At 51.5% G+C, this 19489-nt stretch overlaps 1 protein-coding gene across 6 annotated transcripts in view; it reads left to right on the top strand.

Annotated features, from left to right (window-relative positions):
• Positions 1 to 19489, top strand: part of MSI2 (musashi RNA binding protein 2) — a 383429-nt gene that overhangs the window by 307383 nt on the left and 56557 nt on the right. For all 6 annotated transcript variants that reach the window (XM_069482358.1, XM_069482357.1, XM_069482356.1 and 3 more), the window contains exon 9: positions 15100 to 15214. In XM_069482358.1, the coding sequence (XP_069338459.1) occupies positions 15100 to 15214 (115 nt within the window). The remainder of the gene's footprint in view (positions 1 to 15099; positions 15215 to 19489) is intronic.

Raw genomic sequence — 19489 nt, 5'->3', positions numbered from 1 at the left:
GCCTGATTCAATATTTGACTTGCTAATTTTTTCCCAGGGCACTAAAATAATATTGTTCATATTGTTCCTAGCCATCATATGCATCTGAAATGAAAATACTCCTTCTTTGCATACTGTATATTGGAGGCATCAGCTCAGGCATTAAAATGGTGCGGGGAAGATGAGTATGTAGGAACAACACAGCACCCCTTTAGGCTTTCTCTGCCCCCCAGATGTCGGTGCCTGCCCGTTGGTACTTCTCTGTCTCGGTAGGTTACTAGTTGCTATTTTTAAAACTAGAGAGACAGAGGACTTAAATGAAACCTGGGTCCGGTGCCCGGATGCCTTGTTTATCCTAGCCAGAGCATGCCATTGACAGACTCCTGAAGGCTGCTGGCAGCGAGCAGCAGAAGAGGCAGCAGAAAGTGCTGGCAGACGCCAGTCCTGTCCTGCCAGGACTTAACGGTTCATGCGGAAAGGCCCTATGTAGACCGCTCCACGTACCACCTCGAACGCATGTGTGTAGCACTTTACTACTCACAGGCTTTGAAACAAGCGTGAGACACAGGTGCGGAAGGGCTTCAGCCTCCTCGCCATTCCAGTGGGGAAACTGAGGCCCAGGGGATATGCCCCAGGGCTCCCCAGATCATGAAGCACAGGCCTTGAGCTTGCTAGTGCCAGATGACCTGTATAGGCAGTTGTTTGAGAGTGTCGGAGGGTGAGTGCCCAGATGACCCAGGGGGCAATCAAAAGTAGAATTTCAGTCACAGAAAGAGAACGCATAGGCCATCTTGACAAGAGAGAGATTTGCAGCCATACCCCCAGTTGCCTCACCTTTATCACCTCCTCCACCTGGGTAGAGGTTGACCATGTCAGGTGCAGGTAACTGGGTTTGAAGTGAAAGGCTTTCTGTTTTCTTTTGAATCTGGGGCTAGTGCTTGTTCTTTAAGTTAATGGCAAGAATGGAAGTAGACAAGGAAGAAAAAGAAGTGGGAGTGGAGTGGTTAGGATCACAGGCTTTGGAGGTGTTGGTTCAGGTTCCCAGCTCAGCCCCAGCAGTTGTGAGCTCCAAGGGGAGGAGTTTAGAGGCGCAGGGTGAGGACGTTGAAGTAGGTCACCGGGCCTTGCTGAGCTCCAGTAAAACAGCACCGGTATGGAAGCACCTCACTGGGCTGTTGGAGATTGGGTGAGATACCAGGACAAAGAGCTTAGCATGGCGCCGGCCGTGGGACACGGTCTTCATAAACGTGAGCTCTTGCCATCATCTGTGTCATCAATGCTGAAAGACCCTCCTCCAGCCAGCTCCCTTCCTCGGAAGAAGGATGGAATTTAAAGGGTGCTGGTAGAGGAGCCTGAATCCTGAATTGCTTTGGATTCTGTAATACTGGTTTCTACTTCTGAGGCCCAAAGAAAAGGAAATGAATTTAAACTGTGCTATGAATAGAATTCAAATGAGAGATCCAGAAAGACTCTGAAAACTCAGGGACTGCCAAGCAGGAACACGGGCGGTTGTTAGAACGCACACAGGAGTGTTTTGTAAACTGAACTGCGCTGCAAGACTACAGGCCGATCTCCTCGAACCCCGGCAGTCTCCCGGGATTTGGCAGGAACCGGCAGATAGCTGCCCCCTGTGCATGCTGGAGCTACGATTCTCTCGTATTTGCAGATAAGAAAGGTCTTCCCGCCGATTAGTCACAGAGATAAGACTTGAATCCAGGTCTCCTGATTTAACCTCGTGTGCCTGGCACTTAGGAGCACCTACATAAATAATTGTGGACTGAATAAAGGACTTGCTGAGGGACCGTGTGGCTATGAGGCACATCATAGTTCCCACAGCCATTTCCCATCTAATTTGGTTGGTGACACTCCTGGGCATTTTAAAAACTGCGGGTCCTCCTCTACCATGCAGGAGAGCCAGCTGCAGGCAGGAGTGCTTCTGCCCTGCAGGGGCCGGGATAGCTAGCTTCTTCTAGAACCAGGGATCACAGGAACCCTCCCCCCACTCCCTATTACAGGCCCTGACTTAAGGAGGTGCTCTCCCGGGTGGTGGCAGGGGGAATGTCACCCTCTCACACAGAGATTCCCCCCAAAACTGACATCTTTGGGTACAAACTACATACTCTGCTGACCACTGTATGCATCTTACCTCATTTGATTATCACGTATACTCTGGTGTAGGTGCTAATCATTAGCCCCATTTTACAGATAGGCAAGGAAGGCAAGGCAGAGAGAGGTTAAACAACTTGCCCAAGGTCACACAGCAAGTGGCAGCCCCAGAATGCAAGCCCAGAAAGCTATACTGCACGGCTCAAGTTTGTACCCACTAGGCTGTACTTCCTCTTTGGTTCTAATGGGCCTTTAAAGGTTATCTAACAGGGCTACAGGCCTTCCAAGGCCACTGACCACCCCTTCCCAGTCAGCCATATACTGGTCCCATGTTCTCCTAAGAGAAGGGCAGATTCCCAGCTAAGAAGGGCCAAGCTTGGGTTCAAGAGGCCCCAGTTGGCCACGGATCTCCAGGCTGCTTCCTCCACTGTAAGCGATGGGCGGTGTGGGCCAGGAGCCGACTCCCACCCAGGCTCAGGGCCACACCCACTCGAGCTCCAGGCCACAGTGAGATGCAAATGTGGCTCTTTATCAATGAACACACACTGATGCACGCACAGAGCCACCTCGAGACCCTCCTCCGGAGACGGGGTCCTCTCTGGCCACTCTGCGGGCCCCAGCGTGGGCGCGCCTAATAACGCCTCCCGCTGCGTCCCCCTGATTGAAGCAGCCCCCAGGCTGCAGGGACACTTGCTTGATTAGTCGCCAGAGCCCGGCCTGCAAGCGGCCTCCCGAGGAGCCAGGCAGCTGCAGGAAGGGAGGTGGGAATTGACAAAGCGCCAGTTTCCCTCCGGGTTCCCTCAGAGGCCTGGCGCAGCCCTCACCTCAGGCTGATGTCGGGGAGGTGGCACCGCCCTTGTTGGGTGAGCGCTTGGGGTACAGTTTGAAAGGTGCCTGGGACGAGGGCACCGCGGGTGGAGCCTTTTCTCTCACCTTATTCAGCAGAAGGGAATCGGTGCTTACGGGTGCCGTGTACGTGTGCGCCATCTCCTTTCGTCCTCGTGGCGCCTGGGCAGGGGTCCTTAGCCTGGTTTGCAGAGCGGGTCACCAGAGCTTAGAGCAGCGAGGAGAATTCCATGGTGGGAGAGGTGTGTAAGGGGCAGAGCTGGGATTCAAACCTGTGTCGTTCTGGCTCCAGACCCTGTGCTGTTCTCACCATACCCTGCCGCCCATCTGGGCAAACCTAGTGTCTGCAAAGTCTGGATTTATGTGACTGCTGAATACAAGGGAGAATTTTAATTTGCTTCATACAAGGACTACTATAGGATTCCTTTAAATAGTCTTTTTCTTATTCCTTTAAGGTGATTGCATTTACAGAACTTTGCTAAGCAACTCGTGGGTACAGCTAGTTTGGTTGTCCATTGTCTTGGAAGGAAAGGAGGCCCGGACCCTGGTCATCGACGTGTGGTGCACGTGCCAGCAGCCTTGGCAGCCTCGGGGAGTGGGTTAGGAACGCAGAGTCCCAGGTCCCACCCCAGAACTACCGAACAGACTCTACATGTTGACAAATCCCTAGCGATTTGTGTGTCCGTTAAAGTCCGAGAAGCACCAGGCGAACATCACTGCTAATAGACAAAGCGGGAGAAGTGGGTCATAAATCCTCCATCCAGTGTGAGCAGGAAGGAGCCCGGGGTGGAGCCGGACCTGGCACCTGGGTCCCCAGACCAGTCTGTGGTCTCGGCACCACCCCACACTCTTTATGGTCAGACGGACACCGGATCTCCCAGAGGAAGCTGTCAGTGCCGGGGACCCTCCCCCCAGCACGCCCCTCCCCTCTGAGCGCAGGTCTTGGAGCGGGAACTGCAGAAGGTGTGTGAGGCGTCCATCTCTGGGGTGAAGGGCTGGGTCCTCCTGAGTGAGGTGTGCATGTCCTTGTCCCCTAGTCAGGGCCTGCTGGGTCATTTAGAGGCAACCTCTGTAAAATGGGACGCACAGGATCGCTGCCCTTTGCAGCTGACACAAAGTCCTGGGAGGGCCCAGCCTGTCCCGCTGCAGGGCGTGTAATCTGGTAGCCGGGAAAGAATGAGCCCTCACTGACTTCAGGTTCCCTCCACTGGGCCTAAGCCAGGGGCCAGAAAACTTTCCGTAGAGGGCCAGATGGTTAAATATCTGAGGCTTTGGGACCCAAACTGTCTCTGTCCCAACCACTCAGCTCTGCCATTGTAGCACAAACACAGCCACAGGCCATACGTAAATGAATGGGCATGGCTGTGTTCAAATAAAGCCTTATTTACAAAAACAGGCGGCAGCTCCGCTTGGCCTGCGGGACTAATCTGGCACAGAGACTAGAAAGGCTGCTAGCCGAGTGGTCGGCCACTCTCACTACTGAGTTGGCACTTTATTATTCAGAGACGGAGTAGAAAGGGGGTGCCCCAAACAGACACCAGGGTTTGGGATAGCGACCTGCAAAAAGTATCAGTGCCTTCATTCTTAGGAGGAGCCCCCAGGTGGGGAGGGAAGAATGGTAAGAGCTGGTGCTGTCAAGCCGAGAGGACTTCCTGGCAGAGGCTGCCTCTAGCCCTCACTGCTGAACACCATGCAGTGAGCTGCCACTTCCTAGCTTTGGGACCTTGGGCAAGGTGCTGAACTTCCTTGCTTTGGTCCCTGGCTCCCCCTTCTATAAAACAGGCTATGATGGCACCTACCTCGGAGAGTGCTGTGACTTAGAACTTGTAACGCGTTTGGAATAGAGCCAGGCCATAGCAGGCTCTATCAAAGTGACAGATCTTTTTATTGTCATCTTCATCATCGTCATCATCATTGTTCTTCATCATTTTATTGAGCAAATAATGGAATCTGCAGGGAAGGAGATCCTTGACGTGCTGTAAGAAGTTGGTAAGATGCAGGTGCGCAGGGCCTGGGCAGGCCTGGGTCCCGAGTCTCCAGGACAGGGAGGGGAGCCTGGGGGCGCGGTACTCTCAGTGCCTCTGGTTGGGGGTGGTCCTGGGAGAGAAGGGCACATCCCCCAGACACAGCAGGAGGGCCCAGACATGTGATTTTTTATTTTGATGTGATTTGCGCAAAGCTAGGACCCTTCAGCTGAATCATCCTTTGGGGAGGTTCTGAAAAACCCACTTCTAAGAGCAAAACCTGGTAGATCTCGGGCCTGCCACCCTTCAGCCCAGGGCACACCCCGAGGGTTGACCCTTAGAACAGGGGGATCTGGGGAGGGAGCAGCAGGAAGACGAGAGGGGAGGACAGTCCTGAGTCAGCCTCTCTGCGGTGCTGGAGTGTCCACGGCGGACGGCCCCAGGCTAGGCCAGCATGTGGCCCTGCCACCTGGCGGGCGCTGAGCGGCTGGGCTCACACCCCACTCCGGCTGCTCCTCCTCAGCCCTGCAGACTGAGAACTCAGGCGGGAACCAGCCCAAAAGCGGTGGTAGGGTGTATGTGTGTGTGGGGGGGGTGGGTAATGTGGGTGGAATTAACTAGGCTTCTGTATCCGCGATCCTATTTGTAGCATCACTCGCGCTCGTAAGCTAATTTTAGCCATCCATTCTGCTTCTGTTGCCATTTATAAAATGAGAATGTCAAATGCAATATTAAACAAGCAGAATGAAGGCAAAAAAGGAAATGCCAGAGAGGCATTTAATAAATGAATCTGGTGTTTATGTGGGAGAGGGAGCGATCCTGCCCCCCACGCATGGCGCGCGTGCACACGCGGGTTGTGTACGGTCTGTTAATGAGAGCGGCGTGATGTGCACGCTGGGGGTGGCCCGGGGAGGAGGGGCGAGGGGAGGCCGGGTGATTTGGTGGCACATGTTTGTTGCTCTTTAGGCAGAAGTAATTTGGCCTGCAGGGAGTGGCCTCCCAGTAGCCCATTCGGGCTGTCTGCCCTTCGTCTGGCCTCTGGCGAGGTCGGTGCAGGGGGCCGGGGAGGGTGGTGTCCTCCTCAGTGCGGTGCCCGGCACCTCTGGGCTTTTCCACACATGCTGCGGCTGGCGTCACGCCCACACACACACACACACACCCCACCCCCGGGGTGCAGGAGTGAGGGGACATGGAGACCCCTGCAGGGGGCTGGCCACCTCTTGTCTGCTCCTCCCCTGAGAACTGGGACTTTTGTCCCTGGATCTTCCTCGGACTCTTCTCTTGGCCAGGGAGGTTCGAGCCAAGGCTCAAGCTGCATTTTTTATTTCATTTTCTCTCTCTTTTAAGTAAATGAAGTTAGGCCCCATGCAGGGCCTCTGGCCAAGCCCACCCTGAGCTGGGGTACGCAGCGCCCAGCCTTGTGGCAGAATTTGGGCACCTGCTGGAGGCAGAGGTTCCTTTTCACTTTGAAATGCCCTTGCAGGTTCCCAGAAATGAAAAAGAGGACAGCTGCTGCTGCCACCATCAGCTTTTTCCCCAAATAGCACAGCCCGGGAAGCTCAGCTTGCACACCTTGCTGAGCAAAGCAGGGAGATGGAATGTACCTGGCCTGCAGGTGGGGGTCAGGGAGAAAGGCAGTGGGGTGTGCCGGGCGTCTGCACGCTGGGGAGGCGGCTGCTTTCTCTCTGCCTCTTTGCTCCTGGTCTTCAGGATTTGAGTGAGCACAGATGTGAGCTGGCTTTATCACCTTCAAAGGCACTCACCTGGGCTCCACGTGGAGAGGGTGACGTGTGACTCAGCCAACTTCATCCAGTGCAAGCCCTGTATAGGATTAGCTCAGACAGCCCCCTGGGGTAGGCACTACTGTCACTCTGTGGGAGAGATGAGAAAATTGAGGTGTGAAGGAGGTAGTCAGCTGGTCTCAGCGCAGAGAGCTGGCAAGGGTAGAGCAGAGATTTAAAGCCAGAGGCTGAGCCACTAGGCTAGACGGCTGCAAGACAGACAAGACCCCTGCCCTCTGCTCTGGGCAGGCTGGGAGGCTGCAGTTAATTGGAGCCCGTGTCTCATTGGAGTGGTGTTGGGGACAAGCCCCTTTCCACCCATTGCCAAGATACCAGGCACCTCCGAGGGCAGAACCACATCTCACTAGCCCCTGCCTGGTAAATACTAGGTGCTAAATCTTACAGGTTTGTGACCTACTTCACTTTGCCGTCACTGATTTTGATGAAACACTCAGCAGAGGAAAGAAATAGTGGCTGAAGTTGATTCTGGAAGCTGGAATCAGGAGTGGCATAGTGGTAGAACTAGTTCTGGAATGGGCCTTGGGGGCGGGGTGGAGGTGGCGGGTATCAGGGAAGGACTGTGAGCGCGGGGAGCAGGGGTCTTGAAGTTGGGGGACCTACGATTGGATCCTGGCTGTGTTCTGTGACCTTGGACAGGGCAGTTCTCAGAGCCTCAGTTTCCCTTTCCACTGTAACTGGGGGACTAGTAAGGCCATCTCACAGAGGAAATGAGGCCTTGACTCAGTGAAGGAGGTGAGAACAGTAGACATTTTTGAGGACGTCTGGGTGCCAGGCTGTGTTTTATATCTGATATGTGTATATGTTATATGGTATATGGAATATGTACATTAAACACCTATTCACATGCACACACACCCAAGGATGTCGTGACTGTGCCTAGCGCTCAATAAACAGTGTGTTCCTTCCTCCCCAGAGCATTCCTGCTCAGTGATGATGATAAATCCTACAGGACTCACAGTGCCTTTCGCAGATGGATCTGCACCATTTGTAACAGGCATGTGTCCTTGAAGGTGGGCGTTCCTCTGGCTGCCTTCACCCTTCCTACGTTGGCATCTCCATGCACAGTAACCCCTTCCTCTGCGGGCTCTATGGGTGGGTCCCATATCCATGAGGACCTCTTGGCAATAGAACAGGACAAGTTGTCGTGTACAAGTGGGTCCTCTGGCGCCTGGCCACACACAAGGACAGTGCCTGATGACGATGTCTAGGGAAGGGAGGGGAACAGAGCGCAGAACTCTCTGATGCTCACCTTCCAGTATCAGCAGTGACCGGCTGAGAAGCCTGTCTGAGTTAGCAGCGGGCAGAAGGGCTTGCACCAGCGAGGGGAGGGGGCCTGCGGGAGGCGGGAGGCTTAGGCACCCTCATCCCTGCCGGATCCAAGGGCCAGGTCTTCCCAGCGCAGCTACCAGGATGTCTGGCGTGTGGTTGCTGCCCCACCCCCAGCCCACGGTGGTGTGTCAAGGCCTTGCCCTCACCCAGCCATGCGCTCACGCTGGTCATGAATCCATCCTGCCTCTGGCCCTGGAGGAGAAGAGCAGCTCGATGGCATCGAAACTCTGCAGCAGACGTTACAACTGAGAAGTGGCCGGGCTCTCTGCAGTGACGCCCAGCACGCCCATCCCAAGTGGGCGCTCACCGTGAACGGGAGCCGTGGGGCCTGCCTTCCCCTCCCCGGGCCCTCCTTGCCCCTCCTCCGTGGGTTGTGTGTGTATGCCACGCTGGTTTAATGCTCTGCTCTTTGTTGATGTCCTGAAAGTCTTAGTAATTGTTGAGCAAAAAGCCCCCACCTTCCTTCGGTGGCGTGTCCTGCCTGCGAGGCCAACGCGTGCCAGGCGCCAGGCGGGTCACAGTAGTTGAGGCGAGACTGCTCGAGGAGCTTGCCTTGTGTTTGTTTCCCTTGCTCCACAAGTTCCTGGAGGGCCGGTCTCCTCTGAGTCTTGGGTTATGAACAGGCAAGAGCCCTACTCCTGCCTTCTGTGGAGTCTCTGGAAAGGCTTGTGTCGGCAGAGGGGACAGGAGAGCAGTGACCAGGAGGAAGAAAGGCTGCGGCCTCTGTATGGCAAAGGCTTTGCAGGACGTGCGTGTGGCGTGTGGTCTCCGGAGGCAGGCTCACCCCCTCCTGCCTCGGTGGCAACATGCGTGTAGCTGTCTGGCAAGACCCCGAGTCATTCCACTTGTGTGTCATCTCCCCTTCCCTTCACTGTCTCCCTGGACGGCACTCGGGGCCCCGTGGCCACAGGAGATGGTCCACTTGGGGCTTCAGAGAAGCAGTGTTAGCCTCGAATCCACCAGAACCTGGCCAGGGAGGAGCTGCAGCTTGAGTCAGAAAGGAGGTCAAGCTGATCGGGGCCAGACCAGTGTCAGGAAGCTCCGTGGAGGGACAAGTGCCCACCCTGGGAGCTGCAAGACCTCCTCCCCCTGAGCTCTTGCCTGCCCCGAGAGGCCCAGCCAGACCGTCAGACGGTCAAGGTTGAGCTCCCAGCCCTGGAGGAATTTATCCTTTGAAATAGGCCTGCCTCTCCCTGGAGGAGTGAATAGTCTCTACCACGACCTGTTCGGAGTGAGAAGCTGCAAACACTGGCCTCTTCAGGCCAAACAGAGGTTCATTGTCTAGGGTGGCACCTCAAGGCCACAGGTACAGGCTTGGGTTTCCCTCTGGCCCCCAAGGCTGCCTGCTGACTGGGGCCGTTTGTTTGGAGACCAGGGGAAAACAAAGGCCTTCTCATGTCCCAAAGCTTGGTGTACTCCTCAGACTGCCAGCCTCTGTCCCCAAAGATGCCAGAGCAGGGAACTTAACCTTTACAAGGGCTTCATATCTGTTAGGCAGGAGCAGCCACTCAGAGTACCTGCAGCAGCTCTAAAGTCAATGCTAAGCATTTCCCCCCAGGGAGAGGGGGTGGTGCAGGGCCTGCTCTCCTGGCTCGGGCTGTGGCTGTGGGCAGACCGGATTCAAATCCCAGCTCCACCACCTGTGTACCTGTCTGTACCACCGGCTAGGTGTCTGAAGTCTGAGCCTCAGTTTTCTGTTCTGTACAATGGATGTGTAGCTATACATGACATTGTTGGGTCCATTAACAAAACAGGAATATGGAAGGCAGATTAAAGTATTGCATCAATGTTAAATGTCCTAGATTGATTAACTCTGCATACATAAAAAAATGCCCTTGGGGCCAGGTGTGGTGGCTCACACCTGTAGTCCCAGCACTCTGGGAGGTCGAGGAAAGAGGATTGCTTAAGACGAAGAGTTCGAGACTAGCCTAAGCAAGAGCGAGACCCTGTCTGTACAAAAAATAGAAAAATTAGCTAGATGTGATGGCGCATGCCTATAGTCCCCGCTACTCAGGAGGCTGAGGCAGGAGGATCGCTTGAGCCCAGTAGTTTGAGGTTGCAGTGAGCTATGATGATGCCACACACTCTAGCTGGGGTGTCAGAGTGAGACTCTGTTTTTTGAAAAAAAAAAAAAGAAAAAGAAAATGCCCTCATATTTAGGAAACGCATACCATAATGTATGCACCTTACTCTCAAATGGAAAAAAATACATACATACAAATATATTAACAGAGTGTGTGCAAATGATAAGGCAAAAGTGACAAAATGTTAGCAGTAGGTGACTACTGGTAAAAGGTACACAGGTATTCCTAATGCTTTCCTTGCCACTTTTTGGTAAATTTGAAGTTATGTCCAAATAGAGAGTTAGAAACAGCAAACCTCGTTGCTGAGTTGCTTAGGATGCTGATGGGGGGAGCCCCCACCGCGGCCGGCAGCAGGTACGGCAGTGCTAGTGAGGGCGGGGCAGGCGCCCATCAGGGCTGTGGTTGGTCCTCTAAGGGAGCATGTTGCTGCCCAGTCGTCCTGGGGCCAAAGAGGTTTCCAACAGGTCGTTATTCCAAACCCAAAACCACGGGGACTACAAGGAATCCACACCCTCTCTTCCAAGGCTGGTTTGTCCCACAAAGCGGCACATTGGGAGAATGACATTTGAGAACAAATCCCACCTACTTTGGGGGTGTGTGTGACACATCCTGGCATTGAATCCCTGAGTGGGGTCGTGCTGTGGCTTTTCTGGCTGTGCACCTTGAAAACAGAGACTAGACTTTCTGGTGTGAGCAGTTGGTCACCTGTGGCTCTGACGCGCCCTACAAGCACACGTTTGAGCGGAATGTGTCCTGCTGCGTTTCCCGCCCCTCCAGCCGGCTGCGCTCTTCAGTTGCCGTTTGAAACAGCAGCAGCCACTGCGCGAGCTGTTGGTGCAGAGACTCAGGGACTGGAACCTGGAGTCCTTGCCTCCTCCAGGCTGTGCCCACCCCAGGGCTGCCCCAGGACAGCACTTGGGGAAGGAGTTTTTCCTCTGGGTGGGGGTGGTGGGAGCCTGTACCATACACAGGGGTCTTAGGGGCTGCGGCTGAAACAGCCGGAGCAAGAGGCCCAGTCGCCGTAAGAACCACCTCTGTTTTATTTCTGTTGACGGAGGAGCCAGGCGGGCCTCTCCGGGGCAGCAGTGGGAAGGGCGCTCTGTGCCCTGTCCCAAGGACCCAGCCAGCACTAGGCTCCAGGGTGCAAGGAACACCTCCCCTGCCCAGACTCACTGCCTTTTATAGACCTCAGATGGTCACTAGTCTCCAAAGATTGTCCCTGTGATCTAGGCCGCCCCCTCCTGTGCTGAAGCTCGGCTGGCCCGGTGTCTCCAGAGTGTGGTGGAGGTAACGCCGGGGAGTCCCCAGGCTGGGTTAGAAAACAGCCTTGCAGCTTCTGCCCGAGTCTCGTGGAATGCTCGTGCCTGGGACGCCCCCTTTGGAACCCACCGCCGTGCTGCCGGAGGTCCAAGCCTGTTCAGCATGCGCTGCCTGCGTGTGGGTGAAGGAGCCCTCCTGGACTCCCAGCCCTGTCAGGGCTTTCTCTGGCTCCAGCCCCAGCCACCGTCTGACCACAATGACATGAGAGACCACAAGCGAGAGCCCAGCTGGAACCTTGAGGAAGAATGATAAATTGTTGCTCAAAGCCACTAACTTGGAGGCAGTTGTTGCGCGGCAGTGGGTATCTAGAACGGAGCGTGTGGCCAGGTGACCCGAGTACGAGATTACAGCCGAAGCAATAGACTGGTCATGACCCTGTTTGGGTTCTGACTGTAACCTTGGTCGTTCGTGCCGAGCTCTCTGGCCTGCACAGGGCCCAGGGTGGGAAGGCAGGGGTAGGTGACCCAAATGTGGTCTTCACTCAAGAGGCTCCAGGGGCTGACAGGCCCAGAAGTGAGGAGGGGCAGGTTGATGTGTGAGTACTTGCGTTAATCTTGGGAGGACAAGCCAGCGGGAGCCCGTGCTTTGTCACTAGAGTGCGAGCTCGGAGGGGTGGCGCTTGCCGTATGTATCTGTGCATCCCCCAAAGCTTAGCACTTGCCGGGCACAGGTAGTTCCTCTGCACCGAGTTACTGAATTAAGTGACTGGGTCTCCAGGAGCGGGGTGGGGCGGTGGGCAGGCCTCCTGGTCCTGAGAGTCTCTGGAGGGTCCCGAAGTGCCGGCCAGGCCAGGCTCCCTGCTGCGACTGCTGCCTTTCCCTGTCACTCAAATGCCCAGGACAGGCCTGGGGTCCCCCGGAGAGTGCGTATGCCACGGCCCCTGGCCTCCGGGAGCACTCACCGTTGACACGGCGGGTGGTTGGCAGAACTCACACACAGTCGGTGTTGCCCCAAACGCCACCAGCAAAGGCTGAGCAGCATCCCGCGGAGCTGCCAGCCCCGTTCAGTGAGAGGAAGAGTAGGTGGGTTTGTTTAAAATACTCCCATTACAGTCAGTTAACCTTTATGTTCCCTAAATGAAAATTGTATAAACCTGAAATTTTCGTTGATCAGGTTGCCTAGGAACAGGCAGCAGGTTTTCATAAGACAATGCAATAGATTGTCACCGATAGGGCTATTAGGAAGTGAGCTGGTTAGCGGTATTATTCCCGATCCTGGTGTTGGCGTTGGGTAATTATCTGTCTGCCTGTGCGGGGCACGCCCATTTCGCGGGGCTCAGGGCAGGTTCATGCAAATGAGCTTTCTCAGCCTGCTTCTCTGGAGTCCCCGGGGGCCGTTGTCACCCCTGGGCTTATGAGAGAAACCTAAAAGGCTCAATTTGGATGAATTTATTTCTTTTTAATCACCTTTTCCCTCCTACTTGCGATGATAATATCCTAATAGTTCTCTGGGTGACAATCTATTGCTTTGTCTTATGAAAACCTGCTGCCTGTTCCTAGCAAAAAACTTGGAAAATAAACAATAGCAAGTGCACAATAGAAATTAAAAACCAAAGTTGATCTAAGACAACTCTGATATATGTTTTTAGTATTTTTTTCCCTATATGACATATACATTTATGTTTATGTTTATTTTCCACAAAGTCACTGTAATTTGCTTTTTTTGCCTCTTACAGTTGACCAAGCACCCCCTGGTTTGCCTGGGACCGAGGGGTTTTCCAATCCCAGTGCATATTATTATCACCATGCTTTTACATAGCTGCCTAGCATTCAACTAATGTGCCTAAACCAAACTCAGCTTAACCAAATCTCCATTATTGAATATTTAGGGTATATCTTTTTTTAAAAAAAAAAAAAGCTATAATTATTGCTTGTAGTGAATAGCGTATCCATATACCCTGTAGGATAAATTCCTAGAGGTAAGGTTATTAGGTGGTTGTGTACATTGATGGCTTTTGATACATTGTCAGACTGCCCTCCAGAAAAAATATGTGCCAATTTCCATACCTCTTCCATACCCTCAGGAACCCTTACATCAAACAATCTTTTCATCACTGCCAATCTGGTAGGCAAAAAAATATATATCTCACTTTTGGGATGTGTGCTGCTTTATTAGCTATTTGTGAATTGTCCATGTCTCCTACTCATTTCTCTTTTGGGGATGTTCATTTTCCGTTTAATCTATGAGAACACTGTATATGAAGCGTATTAGTCATGAATGTTGGACCATTTTGTCTATTTGCTAAGGCAGTTGTGGTTATTATTCTTGAAAGAGGAAAAATAATACCTGTCGTCTGGTGCCTTGGAAGACAGAGGAGTTATATTTTAAGTAATTAAAGCATCCCCCCAACCTTAAGCACTAAAATATTTTTGGATTGAAGTGTTTGGAATGAGAGTATCTCTAAAATGGGCAACCCATGTAGGTCCCTTTTTAAATAATGTATACTGCACGCAATTTAACTTTTTCTTGATATCTCAGGCACTGTGAACAATAGTAATTTTCCGTGTTACAGTGATACCCTCAGCAGCTGTTGTGCCACGTGGAGTTTTTGCTCCTATACCATATGGCCCAGACTGCTTTTTAAATAAGACACCTGATTCTTGTCTTTTTTCTGTCACTATCAGACTGCCATGCTGTTACTTTTGGCTGCTATAAGCATCCCTGCCTTACTCTACAATATCCCAATTTCATCAGCAGTGAGACTGATGACCAGCTAACAAAATGCTTGTTAAATTTCCCTGTAAACTAAAAGCAAGTAAGTTCTGAGCACGAACTTAAGACTCTCCATTAAAACTGTGGAGATGAGATTCTGCAGGCTACGTTTTTTTACTTATTTCCCAAGATTTGCATTTCATGTAGTTAAGGTGGTTAAGTAAGTGACCTCTGGGTGTGCAAGTGGAATAGGATTAAGAAATTTTAGAGTCAGAAGGGGAACGGAAAGGAAAGATTAGCAACCACTTGAAGATGTAGCTGCAAAATGAGAAACCAGTAATCCAGATGAACAGAATCAGTGTTTAATCTTGTTACTTCCCTCGGGAGTTTGGTGGCATAGGTTTTGTGGAAATGGCGGCATCACTGACCTAGAAATTTTAAAAGATCCGGCTTATAGGCCTGCACCTGCTGGGGATGGTTTTCAGCGTGTTAACACGAGCCTTCTGATGCTCAGTTTTCTCACCTGTGAAATGGAGCTAAGCGGCCTATTTAATGAGAGTTAGAATCAGGTGGGCTGATGTGAAGAGCACCAGCCTAAAGGAACGTCAGAGGAATCTGCAAACATTTGAAGGGCCAATCATGAGGGATTATTATTATTGCTGTTGTTGTTTATTCCCAGACACATCCAGCAACCACCGTCTGCCTCCTTAACTATCGCACCTTTTGCACACGCTTCAGCCTGAACTTCAGCCCGTGTATGTGTATACCTTTAGCTAATGTCCTTGCCGCCCCTCCAGAACCCAATTTCATCCTTGTAGGTTTTTCCGAAGCAGGATTTGCACAAGTGGCGTGTTTTCTTAAATATTTATTTTGCAGGCCATTTACTCGGCACGGCTATTTTTACAGTGAGTAAGGAGCAAGGCTAAAAATAACTTAGCTCGTAACCGGATCGGTTCTGCATTTGACATTTACGTGGAATTCATTTGCATCTCATTTGTTCGCCTTTCTGTTTAACAGGTAGAATGTAAGAAAGCTCAGCCGAAAGAAGTCATGTTCCCACCTGGGACGAGAGGCCGGGCCCGGGGACTGCCTTACACCATGGATGCGTTCATGCTGGGCATGGGGATGCTGGGTGAGTCTGGACCGGACAGCGGGGTCCCCGTGCACTTGGGAGGGCTGTGGCAGCCTGTACTCCCAGCGAGGTCACCTGCTACTCAAGCAGACTGCTTTACTTGTCCGGGCCTCGGTTTCCTCATCTGTAGATGGGGATGATAATTCCCTTCCGAGACCATTGTGGTGATTCAATGACTATCTTGCCGTGTGCCTGTCTCCTGGGATACTTGATACTAGTTTCTCTCCTTTCTGTCTCCCTCCTCAAAGGGAAGAAAAGTCTTCTCCCTCTGCATCAGCTGAGCAGGAGTTCTGAAGGCCAGAGAACTCCTGGCCGGCTTAACTCATGTGGGCTGAGGCTACGTTTTCTAAAACTTGAGAGAGCAGGGGAAGTGGTAAGGGTGGGTGATAATCCTGTCTATTTAAATGATTAACATTTTTCTCTTGGGATATCAAAATTTGCATTTAAATGGATGTTTTAAATAGCCTGTTTTACTCTTTATTTGCCAAAAAAAAAAAAAAATGATGAAAGACAAAGTGTGTTTGTTCTGACTAAAAATGATTTCTCCTGGCTTTTAGAGAAATTGAGTTGCATATTATGCCCCTTTCCTTAAAGGTATCTCTGTCCTTCCTGCGTAGATAATTGAAAATCTTACCGCTTAAATGGCATGAAAGACGGAGAAAGCAGTGGAGATGCGTAATAGTGTGGGTCGCAACAATAATTAGAAATTTAAAGGCGAGAGAACGGTATTTGAGTGCAAGTTATTGTGTGTCAGGAAAATACTAATTAAATGGGATAAATGGTAGTTAATGGTAAAATTCCATTCAGGCACATGAGCTGTCTAGTTTTAATGGGTTTTCATTTGGTTTGGCTAAGAGCTCCTCTTCTATATTGTTTGATAAGCCCTTTCTGCATTTTCAGATTTGCTGCTGTTTAAATCATTCCTGGCATAGTTTTAAATTTATAAAACTTTTCTTAATCTTGCAAAGAATTGTAGCTCCTTGTCGGAAGAAATAGCAAGAGCAACTACAGCTATTTTGAGGAACTTTATAAAATGGAGAGAGATGCCGTGAGAATATTAAAAGGGGCCAAGATGTGAATTCTTCTCAAATTAATCTTTTGGGTTTAACGGAGTTTCAAAGAAAAATCATATCGTAATTCTTTAAAAGTTGGCCAGATGATTCTAAAACTTACCTGGAAGAAGACATATGTGAGAATCAATAAGAAAATGTTTTTAAAAAGAAAAATGAGAAAAGACTAGTTTGACCAATATCAGAATGTAACACAAAGCTACAGTAATTAAAACAGTATGGTATATAGGGAAGCACTTGTTGACAGAAAAAGTCAAAGAGCCTAAACTAAATATATCTATTTGTAAGAGTGTAATTATTATTAAAAATTCATTTTTAAAAAAATCAGTAAGAATTATTTCCTGGTTGACTATAAGACAATTGCTTAACTCTTGCTTTAAAAAATACTTTTCATTTGGTCTTTACGCCCTATATTGTTTTTCCAAGGAAACTCCAAATTAATGCTTTAAAATGTTGAAATCAAGCCTTAAAAAAAATAGCTGAGCCAGGCACAGTGGCACGCACCTGTAGTCCCAGCTACTCAGCACTAAGTTCAGCATCAATATGGTGACCTCCAAGGCCTGGGGGCCCACCAGGTTGCCTAAGGAGGGATGAACCTGCCCAGGTTGGAAACAGAGCAGATCAAAACTCCTGTGCTGATCAGCAGTGGGATCTCGCCTGTGAATTGCCCCTGCACTGCAGCCTGGGCAACATAGCAAGACCCCATCTCTGAAAAAAATAAGAAAAGAAAAAGAGTTGAACCCATTACCACCTGTTGGCTTTTGGAGTCTTGAATTTAAAATGAGTGTGGAGCTCTAGAGCATAAAAGATGAGACTTTTTAGGATCCAAATCTTCAGGAAGTACCCACCTTTCTGAGTCTAACTTGATACATGCGTGCTAGGAAGAATGAACTGGTTTTCATCCAGGAGAAGCAGAGGTGTGCAGTGGAGCCAGCTCAGCTCATGTCAGTCAACAAAGAGCAAAGGTGCACCCATGCTCAGTGTTCCTGTCTCTGAGAAGGGCTCAGGCCGACATCTCCTCAGACACCAAGGCTTGGGTCCCTGAGCAGAAAGGCACCCATCGTTTCATAATGGGAGCCCAGGCAGGGAGGAGGGCAGGAGGCATTCATCAGCAAATGGTCTTTGAGCACCTACTGCATACCCAGCCCTGGGCTAGCCCTGGGATGCAGAGTTTAACAAGCAGACATGATTCCTGCCCTCATGGAGCTCGTAGTCTATCGGGAGAGACCAACACGTATCAGCTAATCGCACAGATACTTCATTCATCATGATAGAGTCTCTGGGTGCTTCGAGAGCACACGATGAGGACTGGAAGCCAGTGTGAGGAGTCAGGGAAGTGGCCTTTCAGTTGGGGTGAGAAGGATGAGTGAGCCAAGGGCTTTCCATTTGGAAGCAACAGCCTTGAAATGCCAGAATCCTACCATGAGACCCCTAGAGCCGACTGGCCTGGCCAGGTGTGTGTGAGAGTAGGGGGAGTGGTGGGCAGACCTGAGCGGCCCCTTCCCGAGAGCACCTGCGGAGGTCCCTGTGCTTGCCCAGACTCCATCCGCTCCTCTCGGTGCCTGCTCGCGGAGGGATGGCTGTGTGATGCCTGCCCGAGGCTTCCTCCCCTGCCCCAGCTCTTCCCCCCTATCTCCCGTTCAGGTTAGGACTTCCCCGAGCCACAGTAAAGTAGGCACCTGCCACAACCCTCCCCCCACACCGCCACCATCACCGCCACCACCGGCCCCATCCAGCCCAACCCCAGGTCACAGAGGCACTGATGTGTGTCTTCAAACCAACAAGATGCAGTGGTTGGTACTCAAACTGGGAGCTGTTATTAATAAGTCACTAAGAGCCTGGGCAAATTATCACCCGGTCGGTGTCCAACACCCTGTGCCCTGGAGTTCCTTACTGCCCGTGGCTGAGAGCCTAGCTAGACCCACAGATGTGACGTGCAACTGGATTATTCTTGAGTTGCCACCTTCTGATATCGGTCCACAAGCTAGACTCCAGGCCCCATCATCCCCCATCATCCCCCAGCCCTCCTGAATCCCCCAGCCCCATGGGGAGGCATCCACATGCCCGCCAAGCTGGGTCTCCTAAGAGGTCCTGAAATGTGTCCCCCAGCCGGTAACCAGCTCTGCCTCAGGTCCGGGCAGAAGGATGAACCGGGCGCAGCATCCAGGGCACGAGCTCACAGTCTCGCAGTCTGCTTGGCCTGCTGCCTCCCCAGCCGGGCCAGAGTCTCCTGCCGAGCCTTCTCTAAGGCCCGGCTGGACACTCCCTGGGCTGCCCTCCGCTCCGCCCGCTGGCACAGCTTGGCGCCCTGGGCCCCTGGACGCTCCGGATGAGGAGACTGCCATGTGCTGTGCTGTGACTAAAGCCCTTGACTCCATCATCAAAGACTGTTTCTCTCTTTCTTTGTGCTTCCTCCCTTTGAAGTGGCAGTGTGGCATCGGGCAGGGTGATCCTTTGGCGAGATGGCCTGACGCGCCCCCACCGGTCACACAGGTCACCATCTCCGTGGGGCGCTGAGCCTGCATGCTGGGCCTGGCATCGCTGCCATCGCCACCAGCAACCATTTGGCTGATGAACTTGGCTCCTGCAGAAAAACATTTTTTAAAAATTCATGAATGAATGGAATGAGATGAGGTTTCAGTGATTTAAACTTTTATTGTTGGAAGAGCAGAAAAAATAGATGGCACTTCTAGGGATTTTTTTAGAACTGAGACTATAAACCATTAAAATGCGAAAATTCATTCATTCAGCAAATACTATCGAGTACCTGCTACGTGCCAGCCACTGTTCTGTTCGCTAAAGATGCAGCAGAGAACAAAGCCTCTGATTTCAGGGAGCTGACGTTCTAGGGAGGGATCTGAGACAATCGACAAGTGACTTGGACACTGTGGAACGAATTTTTAAATATCCTTTCAGACCCTCTGCATGCTTCGGGAGGTCTCATCAAAGGGAGACTGATGAGCATACAGTTGCGCAGTTATTCTTTCTTGATCTGTCTTGATAGGGCTGCAGACATCCTTGGGGAAAACCTTCACCTGTGCTGGTTTCAGCTTTTTCCCAGCCTTTGACCGAATCATAGGACAATCAGCCCAATGGGAATTCCAGAAAAAGAATGAAAGAGAGAAGGGAAGGGGGTTGCCCTTAGTCCAGATCTCCCACCTTTGAGCAGGATAAAACCAAAGTCAACTGAGACCCTTAGCAACAG

The sequence above is a fragment of the Eulemur rufifrons genome, chromosome 9, assembly GCF_041146395.1.
Source record: "Eulemur rufifrons isolate Redbay chromosome 9, OSU_ERuf_1, whole genome shotgun sequence".
NCBI classification, from domain to species: domain Eukaryota; kingdom Metazoa; phylum Chordata; class Mammalia; order Primates; family Lemuridae; genus Eulemur; species Eulemur rufifrons.
The sequence above is the reverse complement of the archived record's forward strand: the minus strand, read 5'-3'. Positions and strand labels throughout refer to the sequence as shown.